The 24230-nt window shown below is 40.6% G+C and overlaps 3 protein-coding genes across 3 annotated transcripts; 2 read left to right on the top strand and 1 right to left on the bottom strand.

Moving 5' to 3' along the window:
* Window positions 1-5154: 5154 nt before the first annotated feature.
* Window positions 5155-9331, top strand: olfcu1 (olfactory receptor C family, u1; the record flags this gene model as incomplete). Its single annotated transcript, XM_079245999.1, has 10 exons — window positions 5155-5420; window positions 5522-6011; window positions 6460-6660; window positions 6788-7381; window positions 7469-7599; window positions 7719-7815; window positions 7942-8065; window positions 8218-8684; window positions 8787-8867; window positions 8975-9331. 10 exons carry the CDS (start codon window positions 5155-5157, stop codon window positions 9329-9331), a joined length of 2808 nt encoding a protein of 935 aa, XP_079102125.1.
* A 1882-nt stretch (window positions 9332-11213) lies between these two features.
* LOC306760199 (extracellular calcium-sensing receptor-like) lies at window positions 11214-15906 on the bottom strand (the record flags this gene model as incomplete). The annotated part of the gene is made up of 8 exons (XM_079245998.1): window positions 11214-12115; window positions 12208-12331; window positions 12737-12961; window positions 13053-13586; window positions 13787-13978; window positions 14860-14946; window positions 15033-15321; window positions 15707-15906. 8 exons carry the CDS (start codon window positions 15904-15906, stop codon window positions 11214-11216), a joined length of 2553 nt encoding a protein of 850 aa, XP_079102124.1.
* Window positions 15907-16783: 877 nt separating this feature from the next.
* Window positions 16784-23632, top strand: LOC306760198 (extracellular calcium-sensing receptor-like; the record flags this gene model as incomplete). Its single annotated transcript, XM_079245997.1, has 8 exons — window positions 16784-16794; window positions 18441-18783; window positions 19351-19638; window positions 20082-20633; window positions 20715-20936; window positions 21527-21650; window positions 22622-23094; window positions 23210-23632. The coding sequence occupies 8 exons, from the start codon at window positions 16784-16786 to the stop codon at window positions 23630-23632; spliced, it is 2436 nt and encodes an 811-aa protein (XP_079102123.1).
* Window positions 23633-24230: the final 598 nt, after the last annotated feature.

The following is a 24230-nucleotide window of genomic DNA, read 5'->3' as shown; positions in this document are numbered from 1 at the left end:
AAGACATATGAATACAACAAATTTGTGAAGTTTCTGTATAAGTAGTGTTAAATTATTTCTTTCTAAAAACTTAAAAAATGGATATTCTCAATAATTCATTCATAAATTTTTCTAACTGCTTAATCCAATTCAGGGTTGCGGGGAAGATGGAGTCTATCCCAGCAGTCTTTGGGAGAAAGGCAGGGTACACCCTGGGCAGCTCGCCAGTCCATCACAGGGCTTATTCTCAAATAATAATGGCTTATTCCAAGAAAACAGTTAAACTACTTAACTCTGTCACCAGTCACATTCATACTTAGCACTTGAGTTGAGCATGCTAATAGCAGTCATTGTCTTCCATATGTCTTCTCCCCTTTGTGGTTTTGATTAATTGCTGGTTATTTATGGTGCATTTACAGTCTTTTCCCCCATGTGGACTATGCTAAATAAACTACTCAAAACCAATGAAACATTTCTCTTTATTTTTCAGGTTTTCTTTCAAACTACAGATTTGGGAACATGTTTTATCAAAAATATATTTTAATAATTCTTTGTGAAGTTATTTCATTTCACTAAGTTGTTACACAATGACAACAAATTAACTTCAAAAGTAATCATTCAGAAAAAAAAGCAGATAGCAATATTTTTTTCATACAATAATTAAAAGATATTTAAAAAATAATATTTTTTCATGAGAATATAAGTTTTCATGAGATTAAGCTGATTATAATTTCTATAAAGTTATTTTTGGAATATTGCAAAAAAAAAAAAAAGAAAAAAGAAAGAAAGAAAACAAAAGAAAAAAACAAACAAAACACACAAAAAAAACCCTTTACATTTCTCATCAGAAAACTTTACTTCAAAATAAACAAAGAAATGCTGCAGAAGCAGGAGAGCCAAGGAAGAAATCTAATAGGAACAAAGTTAGGACAAAACTTGTGAAACTAATAGATCTTCGGGTCAAACAGGGATTTGGCACTGAACAAAAGAGAACCTGAGGCCTGTTTAAGAAAGCCGGTCCAACAAACCTTGTGTCTAATGTGAAACTCTGACTTGTCCAATTTTTCAGTCCGAAACAGTTGCTCTGAGATCACTCAGCACCACTTCTGATACCTGCATTCACCATGGCAACTGTTTCTAAGCAATAAGTTCTCATGCAAGACCATCGGAAAAATGAATATGGATAAATATTCTAGTAAAGCTTTGCTGGTGCTACAAAGAGAGAAGTAGTGTTGGAGAAAATAGCAACAAAAGTCAATGTAAAATTTGGGACACATTAACTGGCTTCAAATCTAACCTTAACAAAGCTGCAGAATGGGGATTAAAACAATTGTCGGCACAAAGAAATATTATTTTTAATGCACTCCCAGTGGGGAAAAATATACAAGCAGGCAAACAAAAGGTGGTGGGGGGAGGGGGGTTGTATGAGGACAATACTATGCATAATTTCTTTTTATTTCACACTGAATAGTATACAAAGTGAGTATTCAGTGGCTATTTCCCTCCCAGAGGGACGTGCCTGGAACACCTCACCAGGGAGGCATCCTGACCAGATGCCCGAGCCACCTCAACTGGTTCCTCTCGATGCGGAGGAGCAGCGGCTCTACTCTGAGCCCCTCCCGGATGACCGAGCTCCTCACCCTATCTCTAAGGGTGAGCCCGCCACCCTGCGGAGGAAACCCATTTCAGCCGCCTGTATATGAGATCTCGTTCTTCCGGTCACGACCCACAGCTCATGACCATAGGTGAGGGTAGGAACGTAGATTAACTGGTAAATCGAGAGCTTCGCCTTCTGGCTCAGCTCCTTCTTCACCACGACAGACCGGCGCAGAGCCCGCATTACTGCAGACGCCGCACCGATCCGTCTGTCGATCTCGCGCTCCATCCTTCCCTCACTCATGAACAAGACCCCGAGATATTTAAACTCCTCCACTAGAGGCAGGACCTCACTCCCGACCCGGAGAGGGCAATCTACCCTATTCCAGCTGAGGACCATGGTCTCAGATTTGGAGGTGCTGATTCCCATCCCAGCTGCTTCACACTCGGCCGCGAATTGCTCAAGCGAGAGCTGGAGATCACGACCAGAGGAAGCCAACAGGACCACGTCATCTGCAAAAAGCAGGGACCCAATCCTGAGGCCACCAAGTCGGATCCCCTCAACACCTCGGCTGCGCCTAGAAATTCTGTCCATATAAGTTATGAACAGAATCGGTGATAAAGGGCAGCCTTGGCGGAGTCCAACCCTCACCGGAAACGAATCAGACTTACTACCGGCAATGCAGACCAAGCTCTGACACCTGTCGTACAGGGACCGGACAGCTCGTACAAGGGGGTCCGGTACCCCATACTCCCGGAGTACCCCCCACAGGAGCCCCCGAGGGACATGGTCGAATGCCTTCTCCAGGTCCACAAAACACATGTAGACTGGTTGGGCAAACTCCCATGCCCCCTCCAGGACCCCAAAGAGGGTATAGAGCTGGTCCACTGTTCCGCGACCAGGACGAAAACCACACTGCTCCTCCTCAATCCGGGATTCGACTATCCAGCGGACCCTCCTCTCCAGGACCCCTGAATAGACCTTACCACGGAGGCTGAGGAGTGTGATTCCCCTGTAATTGGAACACACCCTCTGGTCCCCCTTATTAAAAAGGGGGACCACCACCCCAGTCTGCCAATCCAGCGGTACTACCCCCGATGTCCACGCAATGCTGCAGAAGCGTGTCAGCCAGGACAGCCCCACAGCATCCAGAGCCTTAAGGAACTCCGGGCGGATCTCATCCACCCCCGGGGCCTTGCCGCCAAGGAGGTTTTTGACCACCTCAGCGACTTCAGCCCCAGAGATAGGAGAGTCCACCCCTGAGTCCACCAGCTCTGCTTCCTCATCGGAAGACGTGTTGGTAGGATTGAGGAGGTCTTCGAAGTATTCCTTCCACCGACCCACTACGTCCCGAGTTCAGGTCAGCAGCTCCCCATCTCCACTGTATACAGTATTGATGGAGCACTGCTTCCCCCTCCTGAGCCGCCGGATGGTGGACCAGAATCTCCTCGAAGCCGTCCGGAAATCTTTCTCCATGGCCTCGCCAAACTCCTCCCATGCCCGAGTTTCTGCCTCAGCAACAGCCAAAGCCGCATGCCGCTTAGCCCGCCGGTACCCATCAGCTGCCTCCAGAGTCCCACAGGCCAAGAAGGCCCGATAGGACTCCTTGACAGCATCCCTCACCGTTGGTGTCCACCAACGAGTCCTGGGATTACCGCCACGACAGGCACCAACGACCTTACAGCCACAGCTCCGGCCGGCCGCCTCAGCAATAGAGGCACGGAACACAGCCCATTCGGACTCAATGTCCCCCGCCTCACTCGGGACATGGTTGAAGCTCTGCTGAAGGTGGGAGTTGAAGCTCGCTCTGACGGGGGACTCAGCCAGACGTTCCCAGCAGACCCTCACAACACGTTTGGGCCTGCCAGATCTGACCGGCTTCCTCCCCCACCATCTGAGCCAACTCACCACCAGGTGGTGATCAGTTGACAGCTCCGCCCCCCTCTTCACCCAAGTGTCCAAGGCACGTGGCCGCAGGTCCGACGATACAACTACAAAATTGATCATCGAACTGCGGCCCAGGGAATCCTGATGCCAGGTGTACATATGGACACTCTTATATTGGAACATGGTGTTCATTATGGACAATCCATGACGAGCACAGAAGTCCAATAACAAAACACCATTTGGGTTCAGGGGGGGGGGGGGGGGGGGGGGCATGCCTCCCAATCACTCCCCCCCAGGTCTCACTGTCATTGCCCACGTGAGCATTGAAGTCCCCCAGCAGAACAATGGAGTTCCCAGAAGGAGTACCCTCCAGCACTCCCTCCAAGGACTCCAGAAAGGGTGGGTACTCTGAACTGCTGTTCGGCGCATAAGTACAGACAACAGTCAGGACCTGTCCCCCCACCTGGAGGCGGAGGGAAACTACCCTTTCATCCACCGGGGTAAACCCCAACGTGCAGGCACCAAGCTGGGGGCTGATGAGAATGCCCACACCTGCTCGGCACCTCCCACCATGAGCAACTCCAGAGTGGAAGAAAGTCCAGCCCCTTTCGAGGGTACTGGTTCCAGAGCCCAAGCCATGCGTCGAGGTGAGTCCAACTATATCTAGCCGGAACCGCTCAACCTCGCGCACAAGCTCAGGCTCCTTCCCCAACCAGAGAGGTGACGTTCCACGTCCCTAGAGCCAGCTTCTGCAGCCGGGGATCGGACCGCCAGGGTCCCCGCCCCTTGCTGCTGCCCAGCTCACATTGCACCCGACCCCTACGGCTCCTCCCGCAGATGGTGAGCCCACGGGAGGTGAGGCCCATGTAACCCTTTCGGGCTGAGCCCGACCGGGCCCCATGGGCGAAGGCCCGGCCACCAGACGCTCGCTCTCGTACCCCACCTCTAGGCCTGGCTCCAGGCCTCCGGTAACCCGCGTCCGGGCAAGGGAACATTCATGCCCAGGTTGGTCGTCATTGTAGAGGTCGATGAGCCGTGCTTGGTCTGGTCCCTCCCCTAGACACCTGTTATGTTGTCGGGGGCTTTATGCCCCTGGTAGGGTCACCCATGGCAACACAAAGAAATGACCTCTACAAAATATGACAGGAAGTATGACTGACTGCAATATAAATAAAACAAGAATAAACAAGAACAAGAAATCTTAAAACACAAAGATTAAAGAACAACACAAGAAATGAAACCAGAAGTAAAAACAGAACAAGACCAATAACAGAACCAAAACCCAAAGATCATGACATGCTGGACACCTTCTGATCCCTCAGATGAGACTGAATTCCTAATTGTCATTCATGAACAGCTGATATAGTCACATGGTATTATCAACCACATAGTTGTGATTTTGTTCACATCCCTTTGAAATGCCAAGTGTGACAGCCATGGCTCATTGGAGCCATGTGATGTCCCCGTTCTTTGTGTTCCTACTTTTCAATCTGATTGGTTTATTTTGTGATGACTCATATGACCTGCAAAATCTAGTGAGCATAACCGTTTTTAATGCAGTCTGACTTGTTTGCCTGTCAGGCGTTCTCTCCTGCACACACATTGTCTGTATGGGTTCAGTATGGATGATGCATGCACACCTCTTGGGGACTTGCCATCTTCTGCTTCTCCATGCTTTTATTTTTATGGTGATGGCTGGTGTTTCTTATTCCACAAAAGAAAGAGAAGCATTGAGTTTAGAGGGAGGGGGTGAGGAAAACCTGAAGGATTTAGAGATAAGAGGAGTGGAGAGTGTTGATAGTAGTTTACCTGAGTGTGTGAAACTAGAAGACAATGAGCCTCTGACTCTGGAGTCAGATGGTGATGTTGTAATTGGAGGTTTTTTTCCTCTGCACTATGTGGTCTCTGACTCACAGCCCAGCTACCACAATAAACCCCAAATCTCACAGTGCAGCGGGTGAGTAATACTGACAGCATTTACACTAACTTCTTTCAAAAGAGATGCATAAATAACATGTTATACTGCAATTATCTATCTAAAGTTTCATTTACTTGCAGGTTTGACCACAGAGCCTTCCGCTGGATGATGACCATGGTGTTTGCCGTGGAGGAAATTAACAATAACTCAAACCTTTTACCGGGTTTTAAATTAGGATATCGGATCATGGACAGCTGTGACAGTGTCCACTACAGCCTACAATCTCTTTTTTCTTTAGTCACATTCTCTAAACCCGTTTTAACTGAGGTCAAGCAAAGTGAAAACACATTAAATGTGACAAATGACATGGACTTTGGAATGGAGTTTAAGCTGGGAAAAATAAGTACCCAGCAATCAACAGAGGAAAAAAAAGATGCTGAGGTTAATACTGTAATGCGTCTCAGGAATACAGGAAACTACACAGCAGAAAGCAAAACACAAGAATTAAGAACAGAGCCTGAAACATCCTGGTGTGTATCTGGTTCTCCCGTTCCTGCAGTTATTGGTCTTGCATCTTCTTCCCCAACAAGAGCTGTAGCACAAGTTCTTGGCCCTTTCAACATCCCACTGGTAAAAAAAATACATGATTCTGCACAAAACCTCAATTACTTTGTCAGTCTGTAAATACATCATTTGATTGTTGTAATGAACCATTGTTTTAAAATGTTTTAGTTTTCTTGTGAAAATGAACTTTGTCTCTTTCTAGGTGAGTTATTTTGCCACCTGTACATGTCTTACTAACAAGAATATGTACCCATCATTTCTGCGAACTGTGCCAAGTGATCTCTTTCAAGTCAGAGGTCTGGTACAGATGGTTACATTCTTAGGTTGGCTCTGGGTGGGAACAATAGGGACCACGGTGAGATTATGCTTTAAATATAAATATATATATATATATATATATATATATATATATATATATATATATATATATATATATATATATATATATATATATAAATTAAGAATTTCTGCACTGAAGATACCTACTCAAAAAACCTTACTTATGCATTTTTAGGATGACTACAGTCAATATGGCATCCAAGCATTCTCGAATCAGTTTAAGCGACAAGGCGGGTGTGTAGCTTTTCATCTCACTATTCCTACATCACCTTCACTGGCTGAAATACAAGACATGGCAGATACACTGCAGAGCTCAACTGCAAAGGTCATGGTGGTCTTTGCCACAGAGGGACAACTTTTTGACCTGTTTATAGAGGTATGCATCCCAGTTTATCTACAGAATTTATGCAGTATTTCAAATGATCATGAGATCATGTGAAAAACAGGAACATCAAGATCATTTTTATACACTTGGTAACCATCAAATTTCTTTTTTCTTACAGCTTGCTCAGAGAAATGTAACAGGGGTTCAGTGGGTGGCTAGTGAAGCTTGGATTACTGCTAGCCTTCTGACCTCACCCCTCTTTCACCCTCTTTTAGAAGGAACACTAGGATTCGCCTTCCCTGGAGTCAGGATCCCTGGCCTGAAAGAATTCCTTTTGAAAGTCCGTCCTTCTCCTAAACCAGGCTCCGAGTTAATCAACAGGTTCTGGGAAGAGCACTTTGGTTGTGAGCTCAAGTTAAAAAACGACAGATCTACTGAGGATATATCAGATACTCTGGATAACTTCAACAATTTGGGTGCATTTGGTTTCAGACCAGACTCTGCAAACATGTCAACTGTGGGGCAGAGAAGCTCACTGAAAGTTTCAGATGATAAAAGTAAAGATGCTGCTGAAATACCTATATGTTCAGGTTTAGAGGATCTGAGTCTCACTACTAGCAGTTATACTGATGTATCCCAGGTCAGAATATCCTATAATGTGTATAAAGCTGTTTATGCCATTGCCAATGCTTTGCACACTTTACTGAACTGTGATTCTGCAGGATCTAATAAGGGAACATGTGAGAAGCAAAGTCCATTCACCCCAAAACAGGTGAGTAAAATGACCATAAAATAAGCAAGTTTGTTAATGATGTTTTGTAAGAGTTTCTTTTTTGTCCTTTTCCTTTTTTGTTTACAGTTGCTGTATTATCTGAGGACAGTAAATTTCACTGATCAGTTCCAGGAGAAAGTATATTTTGACTCCAATGGGGAGCCAATCCCTCTCTATGACATAATAAACTGGCAGAAGGACATCAGGGACGAAATCAGGTCATATTTCAATGCACACAAATTTTACTATTTAAGCATTTGTAATAACTAAAGTACAAACTGTACCCATCACATTTAATTTTTGGCCTTTAAACTATTTTTTCTTATGGTGAATGCAGATTTGTCAAGGTAGGAAGTTATGACGGTTCAGTTCCTGTCGGAAAACAGCTGCGGCTAAAGCAGAGCACTATTGTATGGACAAAAGGACAGTCACAGGTGGGTCATATAGACTGTAATAGGATTTCACATGGCATTATTAGTTTCATTTTCTTTTCTTTTTTAAAGGGAAATCAGTTTTGTTTCTTTTTTTTTTTTTATTCCATTTTTCTGATCATTGTTCAGGTACCTGTGTCTCAATGTAGCGCTCCATGTCCTCCTGGTAGTAGGCAAGCCAGACGTCCAGGAGAGCCCCACTGCTGCTTTGACTGTTTGTCTTGTGCAGACGGAGAAATCAGTAATCAGACTGGTAGTATATACTTTTAACATTTGTACATTTTCCAACTTAAGTAACAAACAAAGAGCAGTCCTTGCTGTCATCATTGCTGCAGTGTTACACACGTGCAGGGCAGAGGATGGGACAGTTTAATCATCATGAGTCTACTTTGTGTCTTTCTAAAGGTTCCACTGAGTGTATGAAATGCCCCGACTCCTACTGGTCAGACAAAGACAGGGTAACATGTGTTGCAGGAGTTGAAGAATTCCTGTCTTTCACCGACACCATGGGCATCATCCTAGTTGCACTTACATCCCTGGGAGTCATCCTGACAAGCATCGTCAGCATCGTCTTCCACTACTTTCGCTCTACACCTATCGTCAAAGCCAACAACTCGGAAATAAGTTTCTTGCTTCTCCTGTCACTCAAACTATGTTTCCTGTGTTCCCTGGTGTTCATCGGCCAGCCATCTGTGTTGACATGTAGGCTCCGCCAGGCTGCATTTGGAGTCAGCTTTGTCATCTGTCTGTCCTGCCTGCTTGTCAAGACGATTGTGGTTCTGCTGGCTTTTCAATTTAACGTACCCAGCACAAGGAAGCTGTTTGGTCCGTCTCAGCAGAGGGCTATGATCATCTGTACTACTGCTCCTCAGGTAGAAAGGAGAGGCAACTGTAACTTGTGTGACATAGTTTGAGGCAAATGTAATTTTTCCCACTTATGAAAGGGTTTGTCCATTTTTCTTTGTTGCCTTTAGATTTGTCTCTGTGCTGGCTGGCTGTTGGGCGCTCCTCCCTTCCCATTTAGGAATCCTGCCTATCAAGCCTTAACAGGGAAAGTAAGAACATAAGTTCAGAAATGAACAAACTCAGCGCTTGTGCAATTCTAGAGATAAGACCTTCAATTCTTAAATACACTAATCAAGTTGCATTATTTTATTTTTAGATTGTAGTGGAGTGTAAGGAGCCATGGCCTGCTGGATTTTACCTGGTCCTTGGTTACATTGGCCTACTTGCCTTTGTCTGCCTCCTCCTGGCATTCCTTGGACGGAAGCTGCCGGATACATTCAATGAAGCAAAGCTTATCACTTTCAGCATGCTGATTTTCTGGGCTGTGTGGATCTCTTTCATCCCAGCTTATGTTAGCTCTCCTGGGAAGTTCTCTGTGGCTGTGGAAATATTTGCAATATTAGCCTCCAGTTTTGGTCTTCTACTGTGCATTTTTGTGCCCAAATGCTACATAATTTTACTGCACCCAGAGAGGAACATTAAGAAAAGTGTGACTGGAAAATTCCTTAAATGAAGCATAATTATAGTGTAACACATACACGTGTTTTAAAGCAAAATTGTGCATGTATGCTAAAAATCTGCATGCTTAAATGTGAACAAAATATAAACCTCTATTAAACTTATTTTGATGCTTTTCAATAAAATGCTTCACTAAGCAAATGGCATTTGGTCTCTTCTGTAAAATTAATCACTCTGTAATTTTGAAAATATACAGACAAACGGTGGTAATACCCATGTCTTAATTGATCATTAAAAATGTCATAACTTTAGTTTGAAAATGGACCCAAACATTAGCCAGAAGAACAAATGGTAAACTTTAATGTATCCTCCTGGTGAACAACCAAGAAAGCTGAGGCAGGAGAAGGATGTTTAAGACTAACTTAAAACAAAGTCAATGAATGTATCTGATCAGAGTCAGAGGTGCACTAAGAAGCTGGCAGGAAATGTAAAGTCAACAAGTGCATTAAACTTGATACTTTGCTGTGCAGTGCTTACGTCCCATAATGTATGATGGTAATGGCAATGCATGCTGGTAGGATATCTTGCAACAGCTGGAAAACATCTCTGTCACCACACAACCCTGTATCAGCAGAAGGCTTTAATGATGGAAGATGAGTGATCTATATCTTTATCCCAAGAGAAGATTAGATCTATTATCTGATTTGGTTATGTGTTAAATGGTATGTAAAATATGCAGTTTTCTATGCACTATACAGGCATTAGACATTAAGTTTCTTTTATTTCCAGCAGAAAAGTTATGTGAAAGGTTGCAGTAGTTATTGTAAGAGAAATTAAGCTTTTGAAGATCGTATCTTATGGTCTTTTCAATTCTTGTCAAACTTAGAATTTCAGACTTTTATAGTTTAAGGTATTCTTAAGATTAAATGGTAAAGAAAGATTTTCTTCCATTCTAAACTGTAAACTGCAGCTCACCTGAGGCTTTTTACATGCCATCTCATATGTGCCAGCAATTCCTTATTGCTTATCAAGTCAGCTACAGTCACATTCAAACCCACTTTGTTAAAGTATCTGTAACAGGACCAGCTCTGAAAATAAAACAGAAGCTGACAAACTTTATAAAAAGCCATTTAAAACAAAGAAATGGGGAAAACAAAAATAGAATCAAACATCCAATCTAAAAGATTAGAGAGATTTGAGCTTTCCTGTGGCTGCGGAAACAGGAATTAGCTTTCATCTCATTCATTCTATCTATAACAACTGATTCTTCTGCCTCATGTGAAGCAGAACAAATCCAAATCATGGTACTACCACCACTCACATTATAATTTAGTATTTTATTTTCTCCAAATGTATTACTTATCATCTAAACTGTGATCCTCACAGACAACTGTCCAGGACCTCCAACTTATCTGACAAGTTAGGCAAGTTAAATGCATCCAACAGCTTGCTGTCATGCACAATGACCTATTATTCGAGTCTGACGTGTTGATGCAGTAAAATCTTTAAGCTGAAATTTAATCTGATATTTGTGATGTAAATTGTAAGAGTTCTGGTTTGGTTTCGTTTGTCAACAAAACATCTTTGCATCTTTTTCTGAAAAATGTCCCATTTTCATTTTGTTCATTTTTCATTTTGATAATGGCGGTAACTTTGGATTATGTTAACCTGAAATTTAGTGGTGTAGCAGGTTAACAGCTCAGCTTCAAGGTTTTTATTGCAGTCACATCAAACACTGGTGGATGAATATCTTTATTGCTCTAAAATATATATCAAATAGAGAAGATTATTGCTATCATACACATTGTTTTCATTGTAAGATACTTAAATGTTGCAAAGTTACATAAGTTAAATACACTTGAATTATTCAGAAATAATAATAAATATGTACTGGAAATGCAAACTGAAACAACAACAAAATGTTATTTTCTGACAAATTACTTCTTTTCTTTTCCCATCAAGTGCTGTTTTGTATTTTTTCCTGGCTTCAGTATAATGATGTAACACTTTGGAGCAAACAAGCAGAACAACAAGCCAAAACTGGAGGCCAAAATGGCAAATGACTCCACTGCATCTGCATAGTTTCCAGGGGAGCTGATATATGCAGGAATAAATGCCAACCAAACTGCGCAGAAAATCAACATGCTGAAAGTGATGAACTTTGCCTCATTGAAGTTGCCAGGCAACCTCCGAGCTAGAAATGCTAGCACAAAGCAGAAACACGCCTGGATACCAATGTATCCCAAAACACACCAGAACGCAAAAGTGGATCCAACACTACACTCTAGTATTATCTTTGAGCGTTCATACTCAGTGTTTCGATATGGATAAGGGGGAGCATCGATCAGCCAGGCAGCACAGATGATGACCTGAACCAAAGTGCTACTGAAGATAATGATTCGCTGCTGCTTGGGCCCCAGCCACTTCATGATGTTGTCCCCTGGTCTGGTGGCAGTGAACGCAGCCAAAACCACGAGAGTCTTTCCCAGGATGCAGGATATGCAAAGTGAAAATGTGATGCTAAAGGCAGTATGGCGAAGCATGCAGGACCAAAATGTTGGCTCTCCGATGAAAACAAGAGAACACAGAAAACAGAGTGTGAGTGCAAATAGGATGAAGAAGCTGAGTTCTGAGTTATTCACACGGACAATCGCTGTGTTTCTGTGGTAGAAGAACACTGCAAACACAGCCATAGTGAGACAGGCACCCACCACAGAGATCACTGTTAGGGCTATACCCAAGGAATCGTAAGTCAAGAACTCCACTTTTTTAGGGATGCAGGCTGTTCTTTCTTTGTTTGACCAGAAGTCCTCTGGGCAAAAGGTGCATTCTATTGCATCTATGACAAAACAGTAGAAAGTTTCAGTACAAAATATTACCTTTTTACTATAAATCTTTGCATTGCATTTCATGGTCTGGATTTAATCTCACTTGTCTGATTGCTAATTTTGCCACTGTCACATGGTACACAGTCAAAGCAGCAAACAGGCTCCCCACGACGGACAGCTTTTCTGGACCCTGGAAGGCAGCTGGCACTGCACACAGACACTGGCACCTAAGGGAAGACAGAAAAAATAATCAACCAGGCAAAAAAAAAACAAACAAACTAATTTGATGCGTAATTCAGCTGTTTATGAAGTACATGACTTTTTTTTTTTTTTTTTCTCGCATTTAGTCTGAATGGTTTTGTATTTTGTCTCACAAATGGAATGTTCTGCAATTTGAGCTCCTGATTCTACTTTGTGCTGCAATAATTGTCATGATTTTTTTTTTTTTTTTTAACTACACACTGTTTATAAAAAGCACATATCAAACCACTGGGTGTACTGTACAAAGCAAAGGGACTTGCATCAGATCCAACCTTTCCTGCTGACTTCCTGGTGACTTACCTCCACCTCAACATACAGAACTTCAACAGTTGGCATCTCATGAAGGTAAAAAGACTGTGTGAGCAGCTTGCCTCACTCTGATGCCCTGCCCACATTATCCTGTTCTCCTGTATCACCAGCTCCTCTCCAGCAGCCTTGGTTCCATCGAACAGCCCCACGTTGACAAATTCAATGTTCCCCCTTGTACCTCTCTGCCAGTTGATAATGTCATAGTAAGGCACCGAGTCACCCTTCAAGTCAAAGTTAACCTCTTCTTCATCAATGTTGAAGCTAACTTCCTGGAGGTAGTGCTGGAACTTTAAAACAAATTAATAAGATTAAATACTCCAGAAAGCCTTAAAACAGAGTTTTGATAGCAATACTAAAATATTAAGACCACGACTATACCTGCCAGGGAAGCACATTATTTCTTTGAGCACATGTGTTGTTTTGAAAGGGCCCACTGCCAGGTTGACAGCGAAGAAGATTGTGCAGTGAATGGGCAACAGCATACACAGCCTTATAGACATTATAGGCTACTCTAGGGCTGGATGTATTCATGTAGGCAGAGTGCTTCTCCAAGAGTGACTCCTTTCCGGAGCAGGATGGCAAATTTAAAGCAGAAGATGGAAAAGGACTGCAGCCATACAGAGCCTCCCACAGCTCTTGCACCAGAATATTATCAGGATATCTTTGAGGGGTGATTGTCAGCAAGTAGTCACTAAGGTGGGAAATGTGACCTTTCCTGATGCCAAATCCAATGGTGCCACCCAAGTAGGGGTAATACTCGGTCCCTGTAAAGACAGATGCTGTGACCCAGGCCTCACTCGCTATCCATTGGATCCCTGTGATGTTCTGGGTCATGTAGTCTCTCAAGAAAGGTGTCATTTCCCCTTCAGCGGAAAATACCACCACCACTTTTGCCAAAGAGTTTTGCATCACCTTTATAGAAAGGCACATAATTAAGGATGACAGTGTTAGTAAACTAAAGTGGCATAGAATAGATTTTAGGGGAAAAAACAAAATGAATTTAATGGACTAAAAAATAACCATCCTCTATGAAAGAGATCTGGTGAGAAGTAAAACTCTCCTAAAAAGAAAGAAAAAGAAAAAGAATCTCAATTATAGCTTCTTTAATTTACCTGGATGATCTCCAGGGCCTTCTGCTGATTGTAGAGCAAAGGGATCATTTCCTGATAAGCCACACACACGTTGGTACCCTCTAATTCACTCAGCAGCCCTCGCACAGCAAAGCGGCCATATTCATGATCTCCTCTAATGAGTCCCACCCAAGTCCAGTTGAAGCGCACCAGCAGCTGAGCAATAGCCTTCACCTTTAAAAAAACAAAACAAATCTGGTTGTCAAAGACAACGATATGACAAGAAACTGATGTCCTTTTAACACATTTTTTGCTTTGAATTTTGTATATCACTCCAAATCAACTAAACATGTGCTACCATCTGTTGGCTTGTTATCGAAACAAGTTAAGTGCCTTGCAACAAACCTCTGCATTCAGTTTTTGATCAAAATTTAGGACCATGATTAATTTACTCCCCCATTAGGGCAAATTTCACCCCAGCTGCTGCAGTTTCTTTCAAATTCCCACATTAAAAAAACATACCAAAGTAAAACTAGTCCAGAAGATTCACAGAATGTATGAAATGATGTGCAATTATAAAAAAAAACAAACAAAAAAAAAACAAAAAACCCTATAAACGCTGCTAATGAGAGGGAGCATGGAAATTAATTAAAGGGGGAAGACTAAAGTAAACAAAATAAAAACAAATAAGATAAAATAGGCTCTCCAGAACACTATTTTCTTTCCTTGGATTTATATGGTTCTCAACAAAATACAATCAACCCAGGATTGTAGGAGTCCGACTTTCAGCAAAACAAAAAAAGATGTGATGTATTGTTCCTGTTTCAGACTCATTCAGTCATTGAACTGATTTTAGGATGTTGCCAGTGAATATTTGGACGCTCAGTGTTTTTTTACCAATTCATCTATTTGACCTTTTTCTTAGTCTTTGTTGTTTTAATTTAGTTATGTTTTATTATTTTCACTCATAGATTGTATCAGTGATTTATTTAGATCAGATAAGAAACAGGACTGATAAAACTACAACAAGCAGGTGACCAAAAATGAATTATCAATGAATTATCTAACTTTTTTTTTTAATGTTTTTTTTTTAAATTTTTTATCTGAACTCTCACCTGATAAGCATCATTAGGAATCACTCTGAAAAAAGTTGGATATTTTCTTCTGTCAGTGAAACATGCACATGAAGAGAAGTAACTGATCTGTATTGAAAAGGATGAAACACAGCAGATTAAAATACACGGCAAAAGAACATTAACGTTTGAGGGCTACAAAGAGCTTATTTTACCATTGGGATTCTGAATGGCTGCAGAACTCTTGACACTACAATGGACTGAGCAGAACCAGATTCCCCAATCACAGCAAGGAGAGGAGATGCGCTGCTGCACAGAGGAGAATCATCCTCACTCAGCCCATTCATCACAGCCAGAGCAGCCCTCTGGCCAGTCAGTGGATATGCACATGAATCAAAAATTTTGTACCCAAGGGTGTAATTGGGCAACAAATCCATACTCTGGTTTATCTCCTCCACAGCCAGCCTCATGGTTTGAGCCCAGCGGAAAGCCCTGGGATCAAATCTGTTGCTCCACATTATGCAGCATGCAACATGCATGTTGAACACAGCAAACAGAGACAAAGATATTGTTTATTTTCAGTAATAAGATAAATATTGCTTGCATCTACTTTATATTACACAACGTTGTGTAAAAAAGTGTCATTTCTAGTATATGTTCAAGATTTTTTAAGATGCCTTATTAAATTCTTACTGTGAAATACTATTCCCATACCTCAGTATACCAATACACAATTTTGTTAATCATCAGATAATTTTACACTAAAATGGAGGAAAATATAAGAACTTTAAGTACTGCATAACCAGTCAAGAGTAAGTTTTACATATTTGCAACAGTATCATACATAATTCAGTGGCAAAATATATTTTAGATACTCAATAAAACTCACCCATTGCACTTCACTGGTGGTGGTCTGTAGGTACAGTTAAGATCAGGCATCTCCTGGTTATAATGGAGAGGAAAGATCCCTCCAATAATAAAATCACCTGGTGCTACAAAGTTTGGAGTAAAGCTGTTCTGAAGGGTGCAGACTTTCTTTGCAGTTGTAGCTGCAGAAATGAAGCTGTGATTCTGAGAGTATGTTAACATGAGCACACTGGCAAAATTTAGCAAAGAAAATAATAACAGTTTATAACCAGTAAGTAAAGCCATGTTGTTAGACATTCTCAAAAAGTAAAAAAAAAAAAGAAAGAAAAGAGGAGAGCAAGTACAAACGACTGGGCAAATTATATACAGTATTGGACCTTACCAGTAATGATGGTGTGTATCTTGATTGGACATCAATAGCCCCGCCTAGTGAGGTATTGTAGACTGAATGAAAACAGAGAAACCATTTCCCACCAAGCAATAAAATAAAATAAAATAAAATAAAATAAATAACAACTACAGACTTCCACCAAGCCATTTTAAGTTTTATTCCATTTTTTCTTTAGATTTCTTTTCTTTTGATCAAAATCCATCCACAACTTTTTAAACTATGTTGTTGACAGACGGACACCAAAACCAACACCGCCAGAAATATGAAAAATATGCATTTTAGTGGCTGCTCATATTAAATTTATAGACTCCCTAAAATTTTGATGGACTTCTTACTCTTTTCCTTCTGACTGCTGTTTCTTATGACTATCCAGGTCTGAGTCTGGCACTTCCTCAACATATCGCAGCCTTCTTTGACAGCAGCATTTTCCCATGATTGGAAAAAAGATGGAAACACAGTACTTTCAAAGCCTTTGACCCTACCCTGGCTAAGCACTATGGATACACAAATATGCACACAGTAAAGTAAAAACTTACATGCATGCATTAATCTCTTACACACGTTGACACATTGACAGCACACTGACAGCCTTGTGATAAGCTGCCCATTGATCAAGCACAATGCAGGCTGCAGGGTGGTAGTTAGCACTGCAGCCTAATGACATGAAAAGTTTTGGTTTGTGTCTCAGCTCTTCCATGAGCCAAGGACATGCGTGCCAGGTAATGAGTGGTCACTTTAAAGAATGTGTACTGGTATTTTGAAAAAGCCACTATGACCATTCCATTTAAACAAAGGCTTTTTAGTTATTTTTAGATGACAATGTCTTGGACCTTTTCATTTTAATTGTTTGTGCTATCCAAACTACTCTACCCTATCTGAAGAACGCCTTACACAAGAACAGATTAATCTAGAAGGTGTTCTTACACAAACAATTTATTTTGTATATTTTAGTGTATTTTCAGTGTGATGGTGCATGAACATACAATGATCAGTACTTTTTAAATTCATTAGGAGGTGTAAGAGAATCTGCCAAAAACAAGTTAAATACCCATTTTTGGGACTAAAACTGGTGAGAACACTTTTGAACCCGAACTTCATTTATTGTTCAGCAGCTTTTAATGATGCAAATGTTCAGTAATAATTGTTTCTGTGTTGTAATGTGCTCAACACTTGGGGGGCAACAACAAACAGCAACTGGCGAAATTCATCGGCGAAAACCCAACACATGGGATGCAACAAATGGCAACGACATCAGATGTGTCACTCATCACGATCTTAGATTGCTTGTTTCCAAAAAAATCATGGCCTAGGCTACTTGATTAAGCCAAAAAGTTTGACTATTGAGCCCCTAGCTACGCTTCACCTTATAAGCTCATCACAGAGGGCCGTTTCTTTTCCACTTGTATTTGAACATGGTTTAAATACAGTTTAATAGTGAGAAACCTGAAAGTGCTGACATAAACGTGAGCAAGGTACCTCTAAAATGGTAGAGAGAGCAATAATGATGTTATGTGCACATTGTTTATATGGCGAGGAGACATCTTCTCCCGCTCATGTTTAATGCCACATATAGACTGTATTAATCTTCCACTTCATTAAAAAAAAAGAAAAGAAAAAGAAACTGAGGTAAAGTTATGAATGTCTAAGAGGATGGTAATAATGCTAACAACAACTATGCCTTGCTAAACTAGTCTCTATCTGCCATTAATAAACAACACAGAGACACTGAATAATAAAAAAAAAAAAAAATCAATCCATGCCATCTAGTGACCCTGGAAGAAAACAACTGATTAACTTCATTTGTTGCAGTGCTGAACACAAAACTTAATTTTTTATTCATATACTGTAAACAGTATTCAGCCACTGACAAATACAGTATTATGTTTAAATGACATCATATCCATTATGTCTGGGCGGTGCCCTTGGATGACTACAGTATATAAATCAGCTGTATCTTACTGTATCATAATCCTTTGTATGTGATTAGTGTTTGTATAATCATTTTTTCTTCAAGTCTGAGCCAGACATGGTGCTGCTGGCAGCGAAGCTCCTCGTATTTTTGTCTCTTGTTAGTGGAAAACCAGGCTCAGCTGCTGCTCTGGGTAACTGTGCTTTTTTGGGGGAAGAGGAGTTAAACAGTCTGTATGAAGATGGAGATGTGGTTGTTGGGGGCTTATTTCCTCTACATTACAGCCCTGTATCCTCTCTTTTGACATATAAAGCAAAACCAGCAGCTACTAAATATACTTAGTAAGTTACTACAAATTATATAACATTAGCAGCAAATATTCATTTGAGTTTTCTTGGACTGATGATGTGTAATCTTTTTTTCTGAGTGATGAATTGCTTTTTCATGTTTATGCAGTTTCAGTTCTCGTGCTTTGCGCTGGATACAGACCATGACCTTTGCAATCAAAGAGATCAACCAGCGCAGGGATCTCCTTCCAGACCTCAAGCTGGGATTCCACATCTGTGACAGCTGTGATGACATACCTGTCTCTTTGAGGGCAGCTTTTCTATTGGTGAATGGGCAGCCAGAGAGAAGCCTCAAAGCTGGAAGTGTGATGAGAGACCAGAGGCAAGAAAAAAGCCATGCCTTAAGCTGCGCTGCATTGAAAAGGACCGTGTCCCCTGTGATCATAGGAGATGCTGGGTCTGGGGTGTCCATGGCTCTACTTCGAAGTCTGGGTTCTTTTCATATCCCTCTGGTGAGACTGCCCGGCTCTCTGAACTCTTGATTAATAAAACATTTGAAGGAAAATATTATGTACTCGAAAAACAATTCATAACTAATAACGCTCCATTTCCGCATGCATTTATGCAGCACAGTGAGTTTGGATTTGATCACAACAAACTGGGAATGTACTGGGACATTTCAATCAATCAAATTTTCAATCAAACTTTATTTATCAAGTGCTTTTCCAACATAAAATATGTAACTTTGTGATCTGTTGGAAAAAAAATAAGTATTTATTTCCAGCTGCAAGCAAATATTTAGTTAAAAGTTTGTAAATGTTATTGCATTATGCTTCTGCAAATGTCAAAATTCTATTTTCAGAATGTTAAAATGCCCATTTGATGTTGCATGTTGTAAAGTGAGCTGCAGTTTTCACCTCATCAACTCTAGACAAGTTTGCTGCCTTTGTGTTTTCTGTGCAGAGGAAATTCTGCACCACTAAAAGCTTTAACAGTCATATTGTGCGGTGAAATGTGATGCTTGTTTCTCTGCCTTTCAGTAATCCACAAAGATTAACTACCTTTTGTTGTAAAACCAGGTGAGCTACTTTGCATCCTGCAGCTGTCTGAGTGACCAGACTGAGTTTCCCACTTTCATGCGCACCATGCCCAGTGACACCTTTCAGATCAGAGCCCTGGCTCGTCTTGTTAGCTACTTCGGCTGGACCTGGGTGGGAGTTATTGGCGTGAAATCTGACTATGCCCGCTTTGCCATCCAGCTTTTCCTTCAGGAGTCAGAGCAATATGGTGTGTGTACTGCTTACACACATTTCTACCCAGTGGACCTCAGCCAGGAGGCTCTTGATGAACTCCTAGATGTTATTCAGGTACCTCCATGTTGTTAAATTTGTTAACTTAGAGAAAAACAACAACCTGGAATAAGTCCAGTGAACAGCATTCTATGAGCTACTGTCCAAATAAGGCCAAGTCTGTGGTTTTATGTATTTACATTTTATATTCTGCCTGATTGAAGACGTAAGGTATAGTTGTAAGGAAAAAAAAATCCTGTTTGGTCTTGCTATGATTTATACAATAATAAAAAGGTGCTTATTTGGTCATGAAATTAACTTTTTGCTGCAAATTATTCAATATTCAGATGAAGTTTTCATGTTTTCTTGTATGGCTTTGTAGATAAAGAATAGAAAATGTAGAATAACATCTCATGTGCAGTTTTGTTTTTTATATAAAGCTGATAAAGTTCAAGGCATTAATATGCAAAAGATTGTCTTCAGACTCACATTCCAACCTTTTCTTTATTTCCACTCATTAGATGTCATCTTCAAAGGTCATCATTAATTTCTCTAGTGAGTCAGAGATGCAGGGCATTCTGAAGGCGATGCAGCGTGAAAATCTAACTGGTTTTCAGTGGATCGCCAGCGAGGCCTGGGCTACTGCCAAGTCACTTTGGGAAGAATCCAGAGATCTCCTAATGGGAACACTGGGATTTGCTATCCGGAGAGCCACTATAATTCCAGGACTTCAACAACATCTTACAAATCTCACACCACTGGCTATCCAGAAATCAGCTTTCTTGGCCGAATTTTGGGAGGAAACATTTAACTGTCGGCTGAACAGTTCAGTGAACAGCTATTATTACAGGGTGGAAGGCCTCCAAGACAGACTGCCATGCAAAGGGACAGAGGATTTAAATGATGTTTACTCTCCTTATTCTGATGTGACGGAACTAAGAGTGTCCTATAATGTATACAAAGCTGTACATCTGGTGGCACATGCCTTGCAAGATATGACTAGTTGTAAAGATGGAGAGGGGCCTTTTATTAATGGTACCTGTGCAGACCCGAAGAATTTCAAACCTTGGCAGGTGAGGTGAAGTATAAGTTATGCATTATCTCAAAGTAACAGTTAAAAAAAAAAGAATAACCTGTCTCACTTTGTCTTTCAGCTCAGTTACTACATGAAGCGAGCAAATTTTTCGGTACTTGGGGAGAAAGTCAACTTTGATAAAAACGGTGACCCAATTGCTTATTACGATCTCATGAACTGGCAGAGGAGGTCTGATGGCTCACTAAATTTGGTAAAAGTAGGTTTCTACGATGCCTCATTGCCCACTGGACACAGTCTGGTCCTCAATGACTCCATGATCCAGTGGCCTATAGGGAAGCAGGTGTGTTCTCCACAAACAGGCCTGAGACCATGTTCACCTCTTAGACTCTTGTATGCACTACTGATTAACACATCAGTGAAATTATTATTACTGTTACATTAACAGAAAAATGCTATCCTAAAAATGTAGCCCAGCTAGGATCAATCAGAACAGAATTAACCTTAAAGAAGGATATAAATTTCATAATTTACATTCACTATAATTCATTATTGAATTGTCCATTTAAAATTGAACATATCTACTGATAATATTCAATAGATTAGAAAGTTAAAAATTAATTTTACTCCAAGACTTTGTGATCATTTTTAGATAACTGTTGCATTACATACCATATATACAACTGTTTCTTTTGAAAACTACAGCAGCAATGATAGTACTTAGATGAATAATGGATACATTTCAGCTTCAAGTTGTTATATCTGATGAACTCATAAATATGTCACTATTGGTCATTTAGAAATCAACATGATTTTTCTGTTGGGCTTTTACTGACGTTACTAGTTTAAAACTGTAATGCCTTTTAAGGCGGCATGTCATTCAGTTTGCAAGCCTGTATTTACTTTGCATAAAAAACAGTGTTTGCCTCTCAGGCTATCCGGTCTGTATGCAGCAACAGTTGTCCTTCAGGTTCTCGTATTGCCAGGAGAAAAGGGGAACCCATCTGCTGTTATGACTGTGTCCCCTGTGCTGAAGGAGAAGTCAGCAATGAAACTGGTGTGTACTGGCATGTGCCGTTTCCCTTTGTTTAATCCAGTTTTTCTCAATTCCGGTCCACAGGCCCCTCTTCCCTGCATGTTTTATGGGCAACCTCTTCAACACACCTGGATGAAATGAAGGACTTATTAACAGGCTTCAAACAACTTAATGAGGAAGCTCAATAAGCTGACTCAGGTATTTTGGAGGAGGATCATGTCTAAAACATGCAGGGCAGGGGGGCCCGAGGACCGGAAATGAAAAACACGGGTTTAATCCAACCTAGCCAACTCAAACTTAAAGCAAAAAGTTGGATATTAGTCTAGTAAAAGCCTGGAGTCTGTAAAAATAGCCATTCTACTAATGTCCACGAGGTTCTTCTTATGGTTTTTATATTGTTCCGACGGATTACCAGTCTGCCTGAATGAAAATAATCAATCAGAAAAAGGAGAGATGTAGGTGGTCACAGCCACAGTGTGCAATGGCTATGAAGGGACATTTTTCTAATACTTAATAAAAGATCTGAAACTGAGTAAATAAGGACTAGTATCATCATTACTGATACTGAAGTCAATACTTCTAAAAGAGGCTGCCAAAATTAATATATTAATGCAGCAATTAATCTCTGCAATTTGTACTTTTATTTTATTATTATATTTTTAATGCATTAATCATTGACAACTAAGTTGTTGCTCAGGCCAAATTAAAAATTTGAATTTAGTCATATCTGCGAGAAAAGCTGATTTTTGGGAGATTTTTGTTTTGCCTTGTCACAGCAGTGAATGGAATTCACCAAAACCACTTCTTGCTCCTTTTTTTTAAGTTTCTGATAGTTTTTAAATCTTACATTTTAAATGTTTCTCATCGGATGTCCAGAAACAAAGTTATTACTGGTGCTATAGTAGAATGTTTAATATTTTAATCATTAAATAATAATATTCAAATGTGACTTCTGTAAACTAAAAAGTTCTTTCTTCTCTGTCATTCTCCAGATTCTTTAGAGTGCTTACATTGTTCAGAGGAAACATGGCCCAATAAAGCCAAAAATTTCTGCATCCCAAAGACTATAGAGTATCTGTCTTACCATGACTTCATGGGAATTCTGCTATGTGTTGCCTCTGGCCTAGGAGCTTGCACTTCCCTTCTTATCTTTGGAATATTTTTCACCTATAAAGACACACCTTTAGTACGGGCTAACAACATGGAATTGAGCTTCCTACTCTTGGTGTTTCTTGCAATCTGTTTCCTTATCAGTCTGCTGTTTATTGGCAGGCCTTCAGACTGGCTCTGCCGGATCAGGTACCCAGCGTTCGGGATTAGTTTTGCCCTCTGCATTTCCTGCCTCTTGGCCAAGACAGCAGTGGTTCTGATAGCTTTTAGGGCCAGGCTACCAGGAAGTAGAGCCATGAAATGGTTCGGACCCAAACAACAAAGAGCCAGCGTACTTTTAGGAACAGCCGTTCAGGTAAAAAAAAAAAAAAAAACAACAAGAAAGAGGAAAAACTTTACAATTAAGGTGAATTTATTTTTAAGATCATTGAAAAAAAAAAGTAATATTTTGATGTTTCTGTTTTTTCAAGGTATTAATCTGCCTTATTTGGCTGTCTACTAGTCCACCTCGTGCCAGTAATAACACAAATTACCACAGTGCAACAATCATCATTGAGTGTGTTACTGGCTCAGAAGTTGGTTTCTGGTGTGTTCTGGGATACATCGGCATCCTGGCCTGCATGTGCCTCGTAATGGCATTTTTGGCGCGGAAGTTGCCTGACAATTATAATGAGGCAAAGTTCATCACCTTCAGCATACTGATATTCTTTGCCGTGTGGATTACTTTTATCCCAGTTTATATAAGCACAGCTGGAAAGTATACTGTGGCTGTTCATGTTTTTGCTATTTTAGCCTCCGCTCTGGGACTTCTCTTTTGCATTTTTGCTCCAAAATGCTACATCATTTTACTGAAACCAGAGAAAAACAACAAGAAAAGGTTACTGCAAAGATAAAGATGACAGTTCATCATGTTTTTATGAGTCCAAATGATACATGCAAACTGGTAATAACAAATAAGCTGATAATAATAAAAGAAAAAAATGAAAACACTGTTGCCTCCTATCTATGTTCATTTATTTTTTCTTTATATAGCTTCAGAAAAAAAGTATTCAGATTCTTTATTATATGTCAAAAAAAGAGAGAAAAAAGTACTCACTTGCAAATAAGAGTAGAGCTCCAGCTGTTGTGTGTTCTGACCCTTTATCATGTCTGTCACTGGATTAAGGAGATAAACTCCCCCCAAAATGCATGACATGTTTTTATATGTCTTATATATCTTTTTGTGTACTTTTCCCCCCTTTTTTACTTTGTTTGTGTGTGTACATTTTTCATCAAGTGCAAAACGCTGTGAGAGAACAATGAAACAATAACAGAAGAGCATCGGCGGATTGGACTTTTGAAAGATCAAACCATATTTAAAAGTATGTATGAATGAAAACAGCAACTTTACTGTATTTTCTCTGGTTGTTTATTTTGTTGTGGAAATGTATTTTCTACCACATAAGAAAACATTAGTGTGCATAGCCAGCTTCATCTCCTTAAATTAGTGTT

The sequence above is a fragment of the Telmatherina bonti genome, assembly GCF_933228915.1.
Source record: "Telmatherina bonti genome assembly, chromosome: 9".
NCBI lineage: Eukaryota > Metazoa > Chordata > Actinopteri > Atheriniformes > Telmatherinidae > Telmatherina > Telmatherina bonti.
Note: the sequence above shows the minus strand (reverse complement) of the source record. Positions and strands in the feature narration are given on the sequence as shown.